The 20168-nt window shown below is 40.9% G+C and overlaps 1 protein-coding gene across 2 annotated transcripts in view; it reads right to left on the reverse strand.

The window, feature by feature from the left end:
- Window positions 1-5408: 5408 nt before the first annotated feature.
- The window catches only part of ASAP1 (ArfGAP with SH3 domain, ankyrin repeat and PH domain 1), a 157797-nt gene continuing 143037 nt past the window's right edge, over window positions 5409-20168 (reverse strand). For both annotated transcript variants that reach the window (XM_061994994.1, XM_061994995.1), the window contains 5 exons: window positions 19457-19523; window positions 17294-17352; window positions 13891-14393; window positions 10116-10238; window positions 5409-8097 (listed from right to left, as the gene is read on the reverse strand). In XM_061994994.1, coding sequence (XP_061850978.1) covers window positions 8023-8097; window positions 10116-10238; window positions 13891-14393; window positions 17294-17352; window positions 19457-19523 — 827 coding nt within the window. In that variant the 3' untranslated portion in view covers window positions 5409-8022. The remainder of the gene's footprint in view (window positions 8098-10115; window positions 10239-13890; window positions 14394-17293; window positions 17353-19456; window positions 19524-20168) is intronic.

Genomic DNA, 20168 nt, shown 5'->3' on the forward strand with positions numbered 1-20168 from the left:
GCGATGCCGCATCGCTATAAAAGGAAGCGGCGCGGAGGGAGGGAGAGGCGGCCCCGGCACCTTCGCCGCGCCCGGCTTTGATCCGCGGCCTTCCCCCTTCCCCCCGCCGCCGCAGCAGCTTCAACTCGGGTGCGGAGCCCGTGCCCTCGGCGTGCTCCGCGGCAGCCGGAGGCCCGTGTGGGCGCGGGGAGGATGGAGAGCAGGGCAGAGTCCTCCGCCTCAACCCCTCCTCGGAGCTAGGGGTTCCGTGGTCACGTCCGGGGGGGCGAGGGGGGCTCTGCAGCCATGGGAAGGTACCAGCGACGAGCAGGAGAGCCTTGCCAACTTCAACCATCTACAGCAGCCTTCTGGCTGCAGACTCTGCTGGAGCCCTGCCCGGGCCAGCTGCGGCCAGCCCTGGGGACAGGGCTCTTGGCAACTCCAAATGCAGGTGTTGGTCCCTGCAGCAGTCAAGAGCCCGGGGAGCTGGCCTGGCAGCCGAACCACTGCGGTGAGATGGTACCTTTAAGACTGATCCCAATTAAAGAAAAAACTCACCAAAGCTGACTTTGCCCTTCAAACCCCAACAGATCTTTCAATAGCAATCGAGCTAGGATGGGTCATGGGGGTTGTGACATCCCTTAGGCACCTTGTTCCATTTCTTCTCCATCTTATGCTGATGACTGACAGCATCTTGGTCACAGAAAGACCCAGGGTGCTCCCAGGACAGGGCCTTCCCCATCTGTCCTGGAGGAAGCTCTCCCTCCAGCAACAGATGCTGTTGTTCTCCTGCAACGTCAATCCCTTTCAGGAAGGGATGGGGATTAGGTGGGACTAACACATGTTAAGGTAATTTCTCTAAATGGCATTTTACTGCCCAACTTTAAAGTCATTTTCAGGGGGCTGTGAGGCTCCAGCTTGCTCTGCAGCCCCAGAAGCTCCTTGCAATGGCAAGTGTCTCACCACAATGGCCATAATGGTTACAAGTCTGGTGCTTGGCCCAAAGCAGATTAGAGATGGAGGCAGCAGCAAGGTCAGGGTGTTAAGAAATCATTTAGGTACAAAAGGGTATTACACATTCTGCCTTCTCTTATATTCTACCAGACAATTAGCTAAAGCAATGGCTCATGGGCAGACCAGGTGCTTGCTATACAGAGAGGCAGGCAATGGCCCCAGGCACTCCCCTGTCTGAATAAACACTACCAGGGGCAATGTTTTGCATGAAAAGAGGTTAGGTAGAACACTGCTGTGGATAAGGTAAAGGAACAAAATCCTGCTCTTAAATGGCTTGAAATAGAAAGGATTTTTCTACACCCAAATTCAGTGTTTTCTTTTTCATCTTGACTTACTCTGCATCCCAGCAAGGAAGGGGAAACAGGAGCTTCTCTGCTGGACTCCACTGCATCTCACTCTGACAGACATGGCAGGAGCACAGGTACCAAGTTAAAGGATGATCCTGAGCAAAATCCATCCTTAAGCAAGGCAACCCTTCCAGAGCTGCTCCAAGGAAGTAGTGGGGGTGCCAGAACCACATCTAAGGTGGACCTGGGCCTGGCCTGCTCTGGCAAGGCAGCAGCACCTCCTTGCTTACAGACAGATGCTCCTGCTTCCCGGATCCTGGATACAGGCTGTGCCTGCACATCTTGTACCTTCTGCTCCTTCACAGGACTCAGCTACTACAGCAGCTACATGTGCAGTGCTGACCAGATGAACTGACTGCCCTGCTGCCCTCCCTGCCCCAGTATCATGTGCTAAGATGCTGCTGCTTCTCTTTCACAACGGACCTTCACTTCTTTACACCACTTGACTCTCTGCATTACCTGGGGCTCTGAGGTGAGCATATGGCACACTTATAGGCAATGCTCACAGGAGAGCTGCTGACTCCTTCCAACTGATCTTCACATCAATAATGGAGTCACTAGTGCTCTTTCAAAGACGTCGAAGATGTGGTTTGTGTTGCCTGTGGCCCCTGCTCTTCTCACACCTCCACCTTGTAGCAGATGTAGAGTTCAGGTTTGTTCCTATAATTTGCAGATTTGGAAGTCCCCATCTTCCAGCATCACTCAGTGTAAGTTCCCTTTTCATGCAGCTCGGACATCTGGAGAGCTGAACTGCCCCTCTAAGCAGGCCAGCAGCTCGTGCACCCTATTGTGGCAGGTTTAGCATTTGTTCTCTCGTTTCTTTCTGCAGGGGTGGCCCAGTTCCTGTAGGGAGGACAGAGGCTGAGGAAGAGCCTGGATTACCAATCTGCCCTTCATCCCCACACTTCTATACAGAGAGGTCAGAACTATTGCAATTACCTTGGAATTGCTCCATAAGGCTTTTTTTTTTCCCCAGCTCATGGATGGGTTTCTGCCTAATAAAAAGTCTCATCTGAAGTGAGGATGTGTGGCTGGCTGCAGCTCCCTTACTGCTCAGCTACCTGAGGCTCTTGCTTTCCTGGCTGGAGTTATGAAAGCAGAGCCACAGCTCTGGATTCAAAATCTCCAAGGAGTAAAGGGACACATGGATATGTAGGCCTAGAGCCGCAGGCAGAGTGGCTTGCACATGGACAGATTACAGGCAGTACAGTCTTTACTAATTTGAAAATATATCTGCTTTTGTCTTTGATATGTCCTTGAAGCAGTGTGTGGCTACTGGTGGCACCAGCTCACTTAAGGAAGTGTTGGCTCCAGCATAAAACTACCTCAAAGCCCCTGCTTAACCGATAAAGAACTGCTGATCTGACCCGTGCACTTTCAGCTCAAGAGGTGGCACGTCTGTATTCAGTCCCAAGTTCAGGAGCAGGTTTCCATCCTAAGTTTTTAACTTAATAATCACTGAGAACTCTAGCTCAGAGGTGTGTTGACATCACTGTAGCAGGGATGTGAGAGCAGGGAGAGATGAAAAACCATACTTCACTAAACTGGGTTTGACAGCAGCTTCAGACTTCAGCTATTGCACATCACTCCTCACTCTTACACACTTATAGGCAGCTGTAGTAAGCTATTCCTGGAGTATTCCCTGAGGAAGAAACTGGCGAAATTAGTTACCAAAAAACAAGCCTAACACTCTTGCTTTGAAATGAACAAAGGTAAATACACTGAAACAACCTCCAACGCAGACATTCTGGAGCAATCTAATCTGACTGTTCAAGAGTGATTTATCTACACAATGGGATGGAGAGAAAAAACAGATTTCTGATGGTAACTGAAGCACAAGAAACATCTTCAAGTCTTGGGGAAAAATCTCATGGGGGAACAGACCTAAATCCCACACCATGTCAGTGGAAAGAAATAAGCACAAGAGGAGGGGGTGTTTCTCATCAGACAGACCAAGAAGCAAGACCAAGGTGGTAGGAACTGCAGAGGAGCATTAACACCAGATTAAAGTTCCACGTAAGCTTATAGCTCCTTCAAAACATTCTTCAGGTGGTACAGCAAATTCCAGCTCAGCTTCTCCTCCGCTCTGACACAGTGAGCAGATGTGACAGCTGTCACAAGTCGTTTGTCCCCTGCCCCCGCTGATATAAAAAGAGACTAGAGCAGACATCCGCCTCACTGCAGACTGGAGGATCTGTTCTGTAATTTACAGGGGAACAAGGCAAAGCCTGTGCTGTGACACACTATCGTTTTTAGTGTTGCTCCAACAGCAGCTGACCAGAAGTGGTGAAGACTTGCAGGTTTTGTGCCCGCTGCAGCTGGGGGGGTGTGTGTAAGCTTCAGTACAAGTTGACAAACAGCACTTAGTTTATCTCAAGAAGAAACCCGAGCAGTCTCCCAGCAGATGACTGAGCTGTAAATCATGTTATGTATAGCCTATAGTCTTATTTCAAGACAACTTGAAATAGTTTATACTAGATAAGATGATTTTTGGCTTGCAGCTATATAGATAAAACATCTGTCAGTCCTGTGTGCTTTCTGTATCCATCTGAAAAGCCTCCAGTTGTGTTTTAGAAGGGCTAAAGTGTCTCCTAAAAGCACCCCCAACACTGAATTGATCTGTTATCAGTAAGAAGTTAAGGCTTGAAGCTGAACTCTAATTAGGGACACTTGCTCCTCTGTTATATTCTGGTTTCTTGGCACAGGAGGGTTACTGGTCTAGGGTGTAAATGGTGTGGAAATATATAATTGGGTAGAGTGAGGGTAAAGTGAAGTTGCTTTTTGTTGATGCTCAAGTGAACTGTCAGAACCACAGTGTGGGGGTGGAGGAAGCATCTGGAGATAAATAATTTATAGGGCTGGAGTGTTTGGATTTTTGGGTTGAGTTTCACTAATTGGCATTTAAGAGTTGCACCACTTTCACTCATTTTGATTACCAATCACTGTTCTGTTCAACTATGAGCTCTAACTTGCCAGGAAAAGGGTAAGCAGACTGAAACGGAACAAGGGACCCTTAGGCACAGGTTTGTCTTGGTCTCTTCTGCTCTGAACAGTGTATAAGATGTCCACCTCAATTTTTACTTGGAAAAGGAAATCAATACATGTCACTGAAGACCAAGTAATACAAGTAGGACAGAGAATTGAGGACGTTGGAATTAAAAGATCCTTGAATGCTGTTGCCTGAAATATTGTGACAAGATAGAAACTGACCAAGAGCAGAATATTTAACCAGGCTGCTTCCCCTGCCCCTCATCCAGATTTCACACACCCCTCACCCCATTTGTTTGGCCTGTGTAAATGTAACAGCCAAAAACTAACTGAGCAGAACACTCCATAGTGACTGCTACGCTGGCGCCACGATCCTGTGTTCAAGAAGCTGTCTTACCACAGCAGTCTCCTGAGAGCCCTGAGCTCTTGCAGTTACTATTTTTGATCCAAACCAGATCTGATAACTCCACACTCCAGCTTTTCCTGTGGCTAAAGGATGTTTTCATTGCTTTCTAGTAATTTCAAGCGACTTGTTCTTTCTGGAGCAGTTTTGACAGGAACGGGTCTTAAAAGAGAAACTTCTAAGTCAGGGAGGGGAAAAATAATGTCTGTGATCTGGGTTGGAACTGAAATGCTGAGCAATAGTCACTGCATCCAAGAAAGGGTGGCACTGCTTGGGTTGGTTTGAGAGCAGCTGTTGGGTCTGGTAGTCCTGCCCAGGGATGGAGGGAGGCTGTGTCTGGGACACAGGGCCACGGTGAGGGCCAGCTGTAGGAAAGAAGACACACTAGGCTGGCTTTCTGTGGAGCCTCCTGGAGCCAGAGGTAAAGCAGTTGAAACTTGGGGACAAAAATTAGTGTTTTGATGCTGCCTTTAGTAAGTGAAGCTTTCCAGATAAAGGCAATCGCATCCATATTTAACAGCTGTTAGACACATACGTGATGTATTATAAAAGGGGTGCTTTATAGTCAATAGGAAACATTTGGAGTGTTTTAGTTCTACCTGTTTGGAATCCAGACTTCCTCCCTAGAAGATATTCCAGTTGACAAAAGGGCCTTGTTCAGATATCTGGGATCAACTGAATACATTTATTTAAAAGCAATTTTAAATATTAAAAAAGTAGAAATTAACACATACAGTACTCAAAAACTGTCACATTAAATACATGTGAATAGACATGTGTACTGGTGTTTTACCTTAACATTCAATGAGAAGTCAAGATTTTAACTAGTGGCATGACCAGATCTGATTTCTGTACACGTTGATGTACTATGTAATAAAAAAATAAATAGCAACTGTTGTTCAACAGTAAATAAGACATCATCTGCAGAGCATACTTCCCCCTCTGGGGGCACCTTCCCCTGCCCCTCCCCCCAACCCCTTATCAGCTAATTTTCCATAGAGATTTAGACTTTCCAAATACTATGTCATATACAAAATTGCAGACAGTGGCTCATTGAGTTCAAATATAATACTGTACTTAAACTCAATCAATATCATACATTTTCAGATTTCTCATGACCCACAATAAGCCAGAATAAACAGAACTATTGTTCCCGATGGAACTCATTTCATTTTATAAAATGCATATGTATACTATTTTAAAGAGCATAGAAAAGAATAGACATTTGACTCTACATAATTTTACATGCCTAGGTTTTCTTTATATGATTTGCTTTTATCAGTTTATTTCAAGATCACTTAAAAATACAATTGACCACAAAAGTGAATAGGTTTTTGTTCTTTAATGCAACTTAAAACATTGTAGTAATGGATAAAATGGAATGCTAAATAAATGCTAAACCTGACTTCCTTTCCATAAAAAAAACCCCAGAATAAAGTCTGAAATACTGGAGCTGGTAATACTGAAGATTAGATGCCAGCAGGCTTGCTGAATCCTTGTGTAATTTTTGTTTTAATAAGCTTCTGTCATAAATGATAAAACCATTAACAATTGATAAATGTTTTGCATTTTTTTCCACGTGGGGTTTAGACTGATATTTGTTTCTTTATTAACCACAAACAGAATTAAATATTCACTGACTACAGTCTTGCAAAACTGAATTAAAAATGAAAGCCCTCAGAAAGTCTGAGATGTGCTTTTATGAAATGAAAAACCTTTCCATGCAGCCAAGACAATCTGCTTTGAAACAGCAGTACTAGGTACTGAAGCCAAAATAACATTTAAAGCAAGTAATACAAAACTACATGTGAAAGTCATGGAACCTGCTACAGACAAACTATGGGAAAAACACAACTGCGTTATGTTTCAGGAGTTAAAAAATGATGTTGAAAGTGACATAGGAAATGAAAGTTTCCAGTAATACATGTAAGTGTTTTCTGGCAATGCAACTTTATACCAGCTTTCAAGAAACCTCAGCTCAAATGCAGCCTTCCAAAGATGTTCTTAGAAATTTGCTTTGTAACAGCATGTCTGCTACTTGGTGCTTTGAACTCTGACTATTACAGATACAGTTTAGTGAACTCTACTGAAACCAGCCTGATAACTTGTGATCTGAGTTGTACCCATTAACAAACCTGGTCAAATGCATGAGAGGGCATCTTAGCTTCCACTTTTTTAGAGCAACTAAAAGGAATTTAAATTTATCCTTATATAACCACTTCATTTTATTTTACGTAACTTTTTAGCAAGGTTGAAGACAGAGGAGATAAAACCAAAAACAACCCACAAAATCATTTTTTCAAAGAGCCAATTTAGCTATAAACAAATACTGTTGCAAGCTCACATTAATCCAAATAGCAATTAAGTTAAAAATGTTCTTTTCCTCAAATGTAGCTATATGACTACGGTACTACTTTTGTACAAAGGCAGGTTTCGAGTAAGCGTCTAAATGCATGCATAATGTCAACAGTTAACATCTTCTAGAAGTCCTTGGTTACTAAGAATTCTGTGAAAGAAACCAGCAAATTTCACATATATCTACTAAAGAACAATATGACTAATTTTCATTAAAATAAGTTTTCGAATGAAATAAATTGGTAACTTTTTATAGTGAGGTAATATCACAGGGGAACTGCAATCACAGTTTGGCATAGGTCCACAGAATAGAAACGTGAAATGCTGTATGCACACCATAAAACATTACTGTTATCTGTAAAGTCAGTGAATATTTGTCTTCATAATGACACTTAACTGAGCACTATATTAAATAAATACCGAAGTGGGTTTGATAGCTGTAAACTGCATAACACTTATAAACTGCAGACTGATTTTTCAACTGTCCAAACCCATTCACTCAGATTCTAACTTTCTGCTAACTGTATGGTTGAGAATAACCCGAGTTGTTAGGAAGAGTCCTCTCCGTACAGTGACACGGTTGACGGAGCCCACCGATGTTTGGAAAGCTGGCAGTTCATACCTACTGCTAACAGCATAGACAGAGATGTAAGTGCTAGGATGCCGAGGATGGCTTCAGCGAACCCAATAAGGCGTGCCAGGTTCCAAGGCTACCATAATACTGGCAAAGGCAGAATAACACGGTATATTTACAATACATATAATTCAACCTCATGAGGTGAAACTTAAATGAATTCTTAATTTGTAACAGCAGCTATATATACAATTGTGCACAGGATTACAGGGAGGCAGCAGCGTTCGCTTTTGCTAAAAAGCCCGTCTTGCATGAAGAATGTGCAATGCTCAAGTTTAGGATTTTTTGTTTGTTTCTTTTTACTAGTCTGACAGAATGTGCACAAAGGACACTGGAAAGACCCCTTTCCTCTCTGGCTGTCCTTCGATGTGGCCGATCTGCAACACAGGAGAAAAACGTACATATATATACACACATACACACACACACATACGTGTGTACACATGGAGTTTGTAGACTGCATTTACTTCATTCAAAAGCAACAGAGCTGTGTGGGTCCCACAGAGCCTTTACAAGTTCATGGACAGGGGGTTGGACTAGATGATCTCTAAAGGTCCCTTCCAACCCCTACCATTCTATGATTCTATGACAGTTTAAAGCAGACCTTAGATAACATTTGAATCTGTGTTAATGGAACAAAATTTTACCATGCACGCATGTTATAAATCAGGCAAATTAAGCCAACTAAACCTAAAGAGAACAAAACAGCTACAATTTAATATGAAATCTAGAACGGCTACACAAGCCACTGAATTTCAAGAATCTCACCAAACAGAAGCCTTCTTTTCTTTTGCCTGGAATATCTTGCTCCTGCAAGTTAGTCTGTATCTTTCTAACCCATTCATCTTGGTTAACTGAATAAATTCTAAACATCTCACTTAAGGGAAATGCCTGCTACAGGTGTGAGTTACTTACGATGATCTGCAAGCTCCACTTACTTGAAGTGGTAAAGGCCCAGCTGTTTTCTCACTGAATGTGTATGACTTATGTGCATATTAGAGTTTATAACAGATCACAGTATTGACTGATTAACTGTCATTCATGTACCACTTCTTAGATGTTTTGCATAATATTAATTTGTAAAGAAATAGTCAAGCAACTTCTAAAGAAAAAAAGGCACCATATCTACGAACTTTGCATGTTTAAAATGCATCATTATAAACAACTGTCAAACTGATAGCACTGCAGTAAGAGTCTTGACTGGCCACATAACTCTCTTTTTACCCTGCTACAGTGCTGCTCACTATTCTCAGAGTAACAGTGTACCTCCTTCCTCTTCTACAAGCTAACAAAATGGGAAGGGGAAATATGCAGGGCTGGCCATTTCCTCTTGTTGAGCCAAATTTTTGAAGCATATGAGTCAACAGCTCTTGCTTCCCTTCTCAGAAAATGGAGCTTGTCAGGCGTGTTCCCAGGGATCTTAAAAAGCCACTTCACATTCATCAACTAATGCAACCATAATCAGGGACTGGATGATATGGTTAATACAGCAGCTTTTCACTGGGCATTGCTCTTTTGATATCACCTTTTCAGTTGAAAATCTTCCGCATCTAAATGATGAGGGAACTGTGTAAGTAGAACCAAACAGCAAAGGTTGTGCTGGACTGAGATTAGGAAATCATAGGCAGCACTGCGGTAAGAATTTGTTCCAATCAAAATGAAATTTGTCTCATTTTCCCCAGTAATAATTCTGAGGTGGGGATGTATGATGTAACAGGGCTTTGGAGGCAAGGAGTGTCAAGGGAGGGTTGGAGCCTTCAAGTGAGGTTGAGAAAAACCCTGGTGTTAGGATGCAAGAACCGAAACCAATACACAATCTGACGCTGTGGGAGGGCATGATACAAACTGATCCCATGAAAGGGAAGAAGGGAAGAAAGTATTAACTACTCCCCATTAAGGAGGAAAACAATCAGCTTGCAGCATTAATTACAAATAGTTTTTCAGACTTCTAGCAACCCCTGCAGGTGTAACTTAACACTTCTTGTGAAGGTAATTGCAGATCTCATTTGTCATGAAGAGTGGGTGTAAGCATGCCAAATGGAGTGAAAAGCACCACCTCTTCATTTAATAAAAGGCTGGTCTGCATTACCTAGAGTGACAGATAGAAATATGTGCTGTTGTGGGGCAGCAATAAAGTCAAACCTAGTCAGGATGGTTGTAGCAGACTCCTGGGTAAAGACTCTGCCACAGAAAAGGGGTCTTCTCTAATACAAGCTGAAGGAGGCTGGATGTTGGTTCAGGCAAAGAACTCCCCAAAAAACAATGTAACACAAGAAACACCACCCACAAACCAAAATAACACCACCTTCACTCTCTTCCCCACTTTGGTAAAAGCAGCTTTCCTTTAAAAGTCATAAAAAAGTTATGTGGGACTGTAATAGAAAAAGATACATACCCACCACTCTTGGTCCTCTTCACCAGTTACAATAATTACTTCTCCTTCAACAAATGTGAGCTCATCATCATTATCTGCTTGACAGTCATAAATGGTTTTCACTCGCCTAACTTTGTTTTTCCCCTAGAAAGTAAATGAAGTTTTAGATGAAGGACGTGAGGAACAGCAAAAACATATATGACATGAAACATAACTAAAAGGCAGAATTCATTTTACAAGAAGGTAAAGACTACCAAATTGCTTTCCCTGCAATCTAAGACATAAAAAACTCTGAAGAAACCAATTACCTACACAGGTATAGGTTTTCTTTTTCTTAGGATTCAGAACTCCCAAGAGACTCAATGTGTAGTGCACAGCTGAAGTAACCTACGTTTCCTCCAGTAAAGAAAGTTTAAATAACATCTTTACATTGTTCCAAGCCACAAGCATTCTCTTTCATAAAAAAAGAACCATGAACAGAAAAAGGAATTCAATCTCTTCTGAATGTTACACAAGATGTTAGGGCTGAGGAAAAGGCTGCATTGAAATCACAGTTCCTTACAGTTTTCATTTTAGACCTAGTGCAAAACAGAGTGTCCTTTGATTATACATCTCCTTTTAGGTCTGGAAATTTGAGTGATTTTTTCATCCAGAACGTTAGAAATTTCTTAATAAAAGATTCTTAATTTATGAAGGCAGTACTATTTTGTGATGATAATTCACAATAGATATCCTCACAGCTCTACCATTCTGAATCCAAGAATTTTCTAGGTCATCCTTTGCTGCATACTGCTAATTCATATGAAAAAGCCTGAGCCGTGGACTCCTCCCTGAACATATGTTTCTCACGGCAGGAAAAATGCTTTAAATTATTTCCAAATAGAGTAAGGAAGCAATATTCACAGTAAAACACTCCTGCTACTTTATATTCTTGTATTTTCACACCCACACTTCTTCAAAAACTACAGTTCTTTCTTTGAACTGAAGTAGACAGTAAGAATGCAAAAGAACAAGAAGAGCACAAGGACATGAGAAGCAGAAGGGCTACACAGGAAAAGTCAGCAGGTTGAGCCAAAAGTAACTTCATAGAGGAAATTTCCTAGTGAGCCTTCTCTTTGCTATTACCTACCCACTTGAAATACCTCCATCTTTTACCAAAAACAACTTCCCTGCAGATTAACAGCAGAATAGATACACAGCAAGGAACACTTGTACTAAATTTGAGGTACAGAAAAATAACAATTATGGAGGGCTCTAAGGGACAAAGCAGTTAACACAACATTAGACTAAAAAAAACTCATACTCAAGACAAATGAGCAGAAATACCTGACATCCCTATGAGATCAAAGGGGTTTTTTTTTACAAGCAAGGGTTTGCTGCAGCAAGAAGTTACTTCAAAGAACACTTTCTCTCTTTTTTTAAACAAATTAATTTGAATCAAAATCTCAGCTATCACTGGGGACTGGAATTCAATATTAATGTGTATTTGGGGCCAGTCCCAGCTTTCAACTCCAGAGAACCTTTACAAACTAAGAACACTTCCAATCAATCCCCTAGTGAGGAAGAGAAGCAGCTATTTCTGCCAGGCAAAAATTGTCTCTTTCAATAAAGAGACTAAAGAAAGTTAAATTTCTCTAAACTTAGAGAACTAGATGCAACTCAGGTTGTAAGAACACATGAAAAATGATAGCAATTGCTCCTGGTTCCTTCAGATGAGTACCACAGATGACATTTTAATATTCCATACCTTAGGAGAGTGATAAAAAGGAGGTTTCTAGAATTTAACCTTGGGAAGTTTTAAAAAAGGTAGCTCTGAGTATGTATTTTCCAGAAGACACTTTGGGGCAGTGGTGTGCAAAGTAATAGAAATAATTCCAGGACATGTAATTGATAACTACAAAACAAATACCACTGTACCTGCGCCCTCAACTCCTTGTATCCAATACTAGTACTTATTAAGATGAGACTTTTATGCCTAAGATTGAATAATAATAAGCTGCTGTAGTCAATCATCCCTCCATGCTCTTTATTTTGTTGTTTAAAAATAAGTATTATCTTCTTTACAGAAAACACACATACAAAAGAACACTCAGGTATTCAGTATCATATTAGAAGCACTCAGAGCAAGTTTCACTTCTCAAAAAATATCCTTTCAAGTCTTTATACATTAACATCATTGCTATTTTTAACCTAACAATTCTGACATTTGATTTTCTAAATCTTCCAATTAAAAAAATCCCTGCACTCATCTATCTGGAGGCTAAATAGTCAAACCCCACGGCAAAGTCTCCACAAGTACTAGTGGCTGCTGTCATGGGTCTGACTGTGGCACTGTGGTGGAGCATTTCACCAGTTTGTGCAGAGAAGATATTGCCAGAGGATGCAAACGGAAGTGAGATGGACTTAAGAGGAATACTTGCACGTTATTATTCAAGCAAGAAAGACTGCAGCGAGCAAGAAGAGATGCATGTGTGCATGCATTGATATCACAGAATCACAGAATCTTAAGGGCTGGAAGAGATCTCAAAAGATCATCCAGTCCAACCTCCCTGCCAGAGCAGGACCACCTAGAGTAGGTCACACAGGAACTCGTCCAGGTGGGTTTTGAATGTATCCAGAAAAGGAGACTCAACAACAAATCTGGGCAGCCTGTTCCAGTGCTCTGTCTAATCTCCTATTTGCTTTTCTTCCTCCTTTAATAAGTGACAAATAGCTGAGGATGTACAGCATCATTTACCTGCTTATATTGAAAAGTACTTCAGTAAACAATTGTAGTTGCAGACATCTTTGGGCCAGATCCCTGTACTATTTTATTTAATCTCCAGAACATTCAAGAAGCCCAAGCAACAACGCTGTTCTCATTTCAAGTAGGAGTTTACAGACCTGTCCATGACAGGAGCCAGAGTGACAGCTCCAGAGTAGAACTGTTCTTCCTCAGACAAGCACAAGGCAGAAATTCACCTTCTGCTTTCACTACAAGAATGGAAGTCTTATTTCCTTTTACATAACTGTTTTGCATAGCCAATTTGACAAGCAAAACCATCTCCTTTTTGATGTATTCTTAATGATGAAAATCTTACGAGAGCACTGGAGTTTCACAAAATTATTTCAATATACATATGCATGAAGAATTCTCTGGTGGATGGAAACTGCACTGGTTAGCAAGATGAACAGCAAGATGAATTGGAGCTTGAACAAGGAGACCTGGAACTGAGTTATAGTTCCAGCTCTGCTACTACACACCACCCAGCAATGTCCACTTTGTTATTTCAACAATAAATCAGAGCCTTTGTTAACCATTCAAGTACGCTGACATTAAATAGTCACGACAGGAACGTTTACTAGTTTGTCACAGTTGACTTCAAATTTTTTATCTACTGACAACAGACGCCAACTAGCTTCTTGAAGCTTACCACAATCAAATCTATAAATATTCCAGTAACCTAAGGCATGTGATAACAGCAAAGAAAACCATCAATTAATTCAGAATTATGACTGGCACAGATAAAAATGCCCAAGTTCCCTAATAAATCTAAATACACTGTCATGCTTCCAAGGCTATCCTTTTATTTTACTAGTATTTGTTTCAGCATGCAAGGTGCCTTTAAAGCCCCAGTATTTGCTGAAGCTTTTGGGAACTACAGAAAGAGCAGTTCATTCCCTATCCTAGCCCGAAACGTTATGTTGCTTTGTGTGCATGGCTAAAGGGTGGGGTAGGTGTTTTTTTGCACTGATAGTCTCACAGTAACTTCAAAGCCTTCCACGGATACTCTCAACTATCTGGAATAATACCTACCATATTTATTTTCCTGGGAAGTGGCACAGGGGTTTCTGGCAGGGTATGTGTTATGTCATTAGACTCTTCAGATGGTTGCCTTTGGACGGTGTCTCTAGATTGTACGTTTGGAGAAAGATCTACAGAGTGTGATTTTTGATTTGCCTCTGAGGGCTGAGGCTTCAGTGATGCTTCTCCACCTTGAGTTTTAGCCAACAGCTCTCCTAGCTGAGGTTTTGGAGGAAGGTCCTTCATTTGCGGCTTTGGAGGTAAGTCTCCAAGTTGTGGTTTTGGTGGCAAGTCTCCCAGCTGAGGCTTTGGGGGTAATTCTCCAGGCTTTGGGGGTAAATCTCCCACTTGAGGTTTCTGAGTTAATTCCAGAGGCAGGGGCTTTGGGGGTAAGTCTCCAGGCTGTGGTTTCTGTGGTATATCAATGGACAGTGAGGGCTTCTGAAACATTTCCGTGTGCTGATGGGATTTATCTATTGAAAGATGATGACTGGTTTCTATTTTCCTTAGTGCCACTGAAACAAAAGAGCATAGCAATGATTTCCCACAATCTCATTTTTATATTGAAGATCCTAGGCACACATCAAAACTGTGACTGTATATAAATAACAACACGTTCACTGAGCCTCAGTAACTGCTTGTACATGCTCCTGGTCTGTGAAGAATGCCAAGTAATACAACTTCACATAACCCTCTTCCTCTGAGGTTTCACTTCATTGCTCATCCTGGAGGCAAGGAGTGCTTAATCCGGCAGCTACTAGGTGTCAATTTATGTATTGACCACTTTAAATGAAGCAAAGTGATCCTTTTTGGACCTAAACCAAAAGGTCTTAAATATATGAAAAGATGTATTTTGCAAAGCGCTTTACTAACCTTACTAACCCAGAGACTGCAATGAAAACTCTCTTTCATTATAATTATTCATGTACATATATATATACATATATATGTATGTACAGTTGAACTCCATCTAAAAACCCCCAAGTATCAAGATTAGTACCTGTAAAATCTTGGAGTGAGTGAGCATGTATGTCTATATGGTATATAGAATAAATTCTATTATAGACACTCAAACTAAAAGTAATAAAAAGTAATTATGATAAATACTTAAATTTTATGAAGATGAGAAGTTTTCAAATGTGTATTTTGCAGATTTTATGGAAGGAAATTGAAAACAACTTTGCAAATTGTTTTTCTTCAGTATCATGTATTGATTCTACTGCTAAGTTCCCTAAGACAACTTGACTGAAATCTACCTTGAAAAGAAAACCATAAGAACACAACAAAGAAGCCACAAACCCCTAAACCAAACAGCCCTGTATTAAAACAAATGAAGGGGTACAGGAGAGAAACAAAGTTACAACCCATGATGAAAGCAACACATTTTGACTAGAAGGAATGATTTCTTATTGTATTCTGCATTGGTTTACTATGGTATTCTACCAGACAAAGAGGTGACCTGGTATTTTACTGTGAAAGCAACAACATTTGCCTTGGATATCAATAATATCCATGCTATATTTATAGCCATTTATACTAAAAAAACAAAAGCTTTCAATTATTTCCATGAAAGAAATTGTATAGTTACTATCAGGTACCTTGTTTTTAAAACATGTCTGTGTTGATACCCATATATGTTTTTGCTGCCTAGACTTAACTAGCAGCAAATGTTCAAGCACTGGTCATCCACAAGGGTTTGAGGCTTAAGCACATGATTTGAAAAAACTGACAGCAGCCCTTTTCAAAGTGCTTTAATTGAGCCCATCTTAAATTTTCACCTGTGTAATTTTAAATCAAGGAAGTGCTGACTTCCTTTGCAGTGGTATCCTAAGGCATTGTTGGTGTCACTTTCACAAGATGATACCATGCTGTGATAATATAGTAAAGCTGAAATTTCACATTTCTATTTTCTGTTAAAACCATTTGAACTCTCAATTTCAGTCATCTAGCCTCAGAAGTTTGGACAGGAAACATTTCTTGATCCTCAAACTCTGTTGTGATCTGGAGAGCAGCTCTGCAGAGAGAGATCTGGGAGTCCTGATCGATAAATAAGCTAAATATGAGCCAGCAATGTGCCCTCGTGGCCAAGAAGGCCAATGGCATCCTGGGATGCACCAAGAAGAGTGTGGTCAGCAGGCCAAGGGACGTTCTTCTCCCTCTCTACTCTGCCCTGGTGAAGCCTCATCTGGAGTCCTGTGTCCAGTTCTGGGCTCCTCAGCTCAAGAGGGACAGGGAAGTGCTGGAGAGAGTACAGCACAGGGCCACCAAGATGATCAGGGGACTGGAACATCTTTCATATGAGGAAAGGCTGCGGGAACTGGGGCTGTTTAGTCTGGAGGAGACTGAGGGGAGATCTTATTAACATTTATAAATATCTAAATGGTGGATGTCAGGAGGTTGGGACATCCCTTTTCTCTATAGTAGCTAGCAACAGGACAAGGGGTAATGGGATGAAGTTGGAACACAAAAAGTTCCACTTAAACATAAGGAAAAACTATTTCACTGTTGAGGTGAGGGAGCCCTGGCACAGGCTGCCCAGAGGGGTTGTGGAGGCTCCTTCCTTGAAGGTCTTCAAGATCTGCCTGGACATGTTCCTGTGTGACCTGATCTAGGTGACCCTGCTTCTGCAGAGGGGTTGGACTAGATGATCTCTAAAGGTCCCTTCCAACCCCTACCATTCTATGATTCTATGATACTTTTAGTGGATTCTGTATCAAACATAGATATGAGGCAGGTACTTTCAACTTCCTAATATATTGCTGCAAGAACATCAACATCAAAATAAAACTTGCTCTATGAGTTTAAGAGAGATTAGAGAAAACATCTAAAAGGAAAGGGCCATAAGACATTCACTAGGATGACAGTGTCAGCAAGTGTGTCACAAATATATAAACAAGTATGTAACAGCACCTGATTATTTTCAAAGTATTTTATAAAGACAGCCAACCTGAATGCCAAAACATGGTGATGGACACAACTTGCTTCAAGGATATTAAGAAGAAAAAAGAGTTTATCAACAAGAGCAGTCAAATAAGTGTGAGCCAGGAGAGGTTATCTGTAGAGATACTCAAATTGTGACTGGAGATGGCCTTGAGCAATCTGTTGTCATGTGAAGAAGTCAGCCCTGCTCAGAGTGGTGGATTGGACCAGCTGACTTCCTGAGGTCTCTCCTATCTTCAATTAGTTTGTGACTATTTGTAAAATTTCTTCCTTATGTTCTATACTCCTTAACTATATTTTTTAGCTTAATAAAAGCCTTCCTGACCTTCCAAAATCCTTCCTGTTTCATGGTTTGTGGCATTTTCAGAATAAAACTTTTGCTGACAAGATGCATGTATTTAAAACAAATACCAACTTTCACACACACATTTGAAAGATACCATTATAACAATATCCACACAAAGGGAACTCTTACCTTTCTGAGGTAGTTTGGGAAGAACTCTAGGGCCAAGTGCAGTCTTTGCAGTCCCAGTGCTAAATCAACAGATGTGAATTATTTGGTGCTTACAACTGTTATAAAATAAACTTTCTTTCTCAATTTCCCCCTCTATAAATCCTTAATAAAAACAAACTCCAACAAGTCAACATTTATTCTGCATCTTTTGTATAACCATCTTGTCTGTGGATCAATCTCAAAATTCAAAGCACTGTTAAGAATGAACTGCCTTTTTTCAGAGGCACACAAAGCCCATACAGTTTTCATGCCACAGGGCAGATTTATTCAACGAGCGATGATACGTGCAAAAATGTACTCTGAAAACTGGCACAGCTGAAAGACCATCTCAGTGGGCAGATTCTGAACTTTAAGGAAAATTTGGTCTTTAAAACAATCATACTGAAGCATTTAAAACATAATCTCTGCTTTATGTCAGTGAAGTTTTCCAGGACTGAGCCTATGCCTTGTAGCCTACTGCTGGAGTATGATATTGTGTTACACACAAACTGCAGCTGCATTAGGAGACAAAGTCTCTGCTATTCCAAGAAAATACTGATGATTGTGGGAAAACAATGTGCTTTACTCTGTCAACCTGTGTTACAGCTGTGTTAGCTACTCATAGTGGTAAGCACAACAATACAAGCAGGACAGTCACAAGTAATTAAATTACAGCATAGAAATCTGAAATAGTTGCCACCTTCCATCTACGCTTTCTGTTGTAAACTTGGGTTTTTTCAGACTTCATACCAGGGAAGTGAGGGCAAAATATATTACCAGTTTGAACCAAGAAACCCAACATATTTCTGAAAAAACTCCCACACTTGGGTCATTCCTCTAGAAAAGCACATAAAAAGCATAGAAGTAAAAAAATAGGTAATTAACCAGAAGTCAATAACGTCTCAAAACAATTACTCCAAAGCATAAGGAAAGAAAAATGAATGAGGAGGTTGCCAGACTATGCTCAACAGAGCAGCGAGTCTCTGTATCAAGAGCCTTGACTCTGGTGTTATTTGCCTCTGAAGGTAATGTTTCAACATAAGTATGATTCAACACTTTGATCTTAATTTCCTAGGTTTTAAATAGCCCAAATAGAACACAACACAGACTAAAGAATAGCCATGCCTAGTCTTGACTGAATAAATAATTTCTTGGCCTTTACCTAATGCCATCAAGTACAATTACCACACCTATCCCCTTGTCTGACAAGTGTCAAGCACAGGACCAGCTCTGTGTGAGGTAGAACATTACTTTTTGCCTGACTAGCCAGTGCCGCCTGGATGCATTCAGCGAATATGGCAAGTGAGCTGTGCTACCAACAACACATCCACTGCACAGACTGAGGACTGTCCAGGAACTCTACCTACACATCCGTACTGTGATTTGTTTGATGTTAGACATTCATCTCCAGTCAGGGCCTCACTGCACACGCCTGTGGTCACGCAAGGTCTTTGTCGTGTTGCCTGAGGCACAAGTTTATTGAAATTGCCATGCTTTGAACCTCAGGACCTTGGAATTGCAACACAGATAAAGGAGTAACAAACACTGACAGGAATGCATGGCTGTCCTTACCATTTCACCTATTGAAAAAGACACTTGCAATGTAGTGACCTGATGAATTACGAGCTACAAGCAGTTTGTGTTATTAGAGACTGTGTGTCAGAACGTAAGCTTGACAGACTGGAAAACAGTTAAGCTGGAAGACTGAAATGAATTCTCTCTGCTATAGAGCTATCTTTGATGCTAGCCCAGACTCAGTGACACTCTGCAGCTACAGGCATGAGACTTCACACTGAAGCAGATAAAATGAAGTGCCAGAAGACATGAAAGAAAACTTCTGTCCTGCTGGACTGCAGTCTGAGGCAATGTTCTCCAGCTCAGAGAGCACTTCTGTAGGAGCGGTGGATGGATTCTGGTACAAGTTGTACTGTCCATCCTGCTCAAAGGATGCATTGTGCATGAACAGCTATGAACAAAGCGTAGGAGGCTCAATGAAGCCGAAGTATTTGTATGGTAGTAAGGCACGCAGAAACTAATGAACGTAGCTAGGATTTTACTTCATATGAAAGACTTTTTTTTGTCTTTCTATTTTACAAATTAGTTTAGATACATTTTCGTCTTTGCCTTCATATACAGAGATTTTACCTTGACTGCTGAGACATCCCCTCAAACTTGTTTGCAGTCTTAGTTGAAGGTGGGCCCAAATCATTACCTGAGGGAAAAAAAAAATCACAATTAAAACAAAACCCCAAAAAGATCATTAGGGCAACTGAAATACAATCAGTAGAGGGTGAAACTTCAGGTTAAGTGAACATTCTACCAAGTATCCTCTACACAGCATGTCTAAAGACTTTAAAGATCACTCTTTGTTAATAATTTTGTAACTGAAAGTGGCAGGGACCATCATAATCCCATCTTGACCTTTCATATAACACATTTTAAAACAACTTACTGGTAGCTCTCATCTGTAGGCAAGGAAAGACTGAACGACATTGCTGCATTACTGCTGTAGGGCATTTGCTTTGAATACAGTGTTTCAATTTTCTCTGAATAAAAACAGATACTGCAGGCCAGTATGAAATAAATTTATTGCAGATGTTTACATTTAGTAGCAGGAGGCATATCTTTGTAAAAACACCAAGAATTTTACTTTATTCACAAAACATACAGTTTCTAAAGGCTGGTATCTTATCCTACATAAAGAACAGCCTTTACTGATTTAATGATGAAGTCAGTATGTTAACATCACCTGGACCTTAAGTGTTGGTAACAAAAAGACCCTGGGTATATTCAATTTTGTCATACGGCAGCAAAGTCCAAACCCAAGCACTTCTGAACGCTTTCAGCAGAAGATTTC

Source organism: Colius striatus, chromosome 4 (assembly GCF_028858725.1).
Source record: "Colius striatus isolate bColStr4 chromosome 4, bColStr4.1.hap1, whole genome shotgun sequence".
NCBI classification, from domain to species: domain Eukaryota; kingdom Metazoa; phylum Chordata; class Aves; order Coliiformes; family Coliidae; genus Colius; species Colius striatus.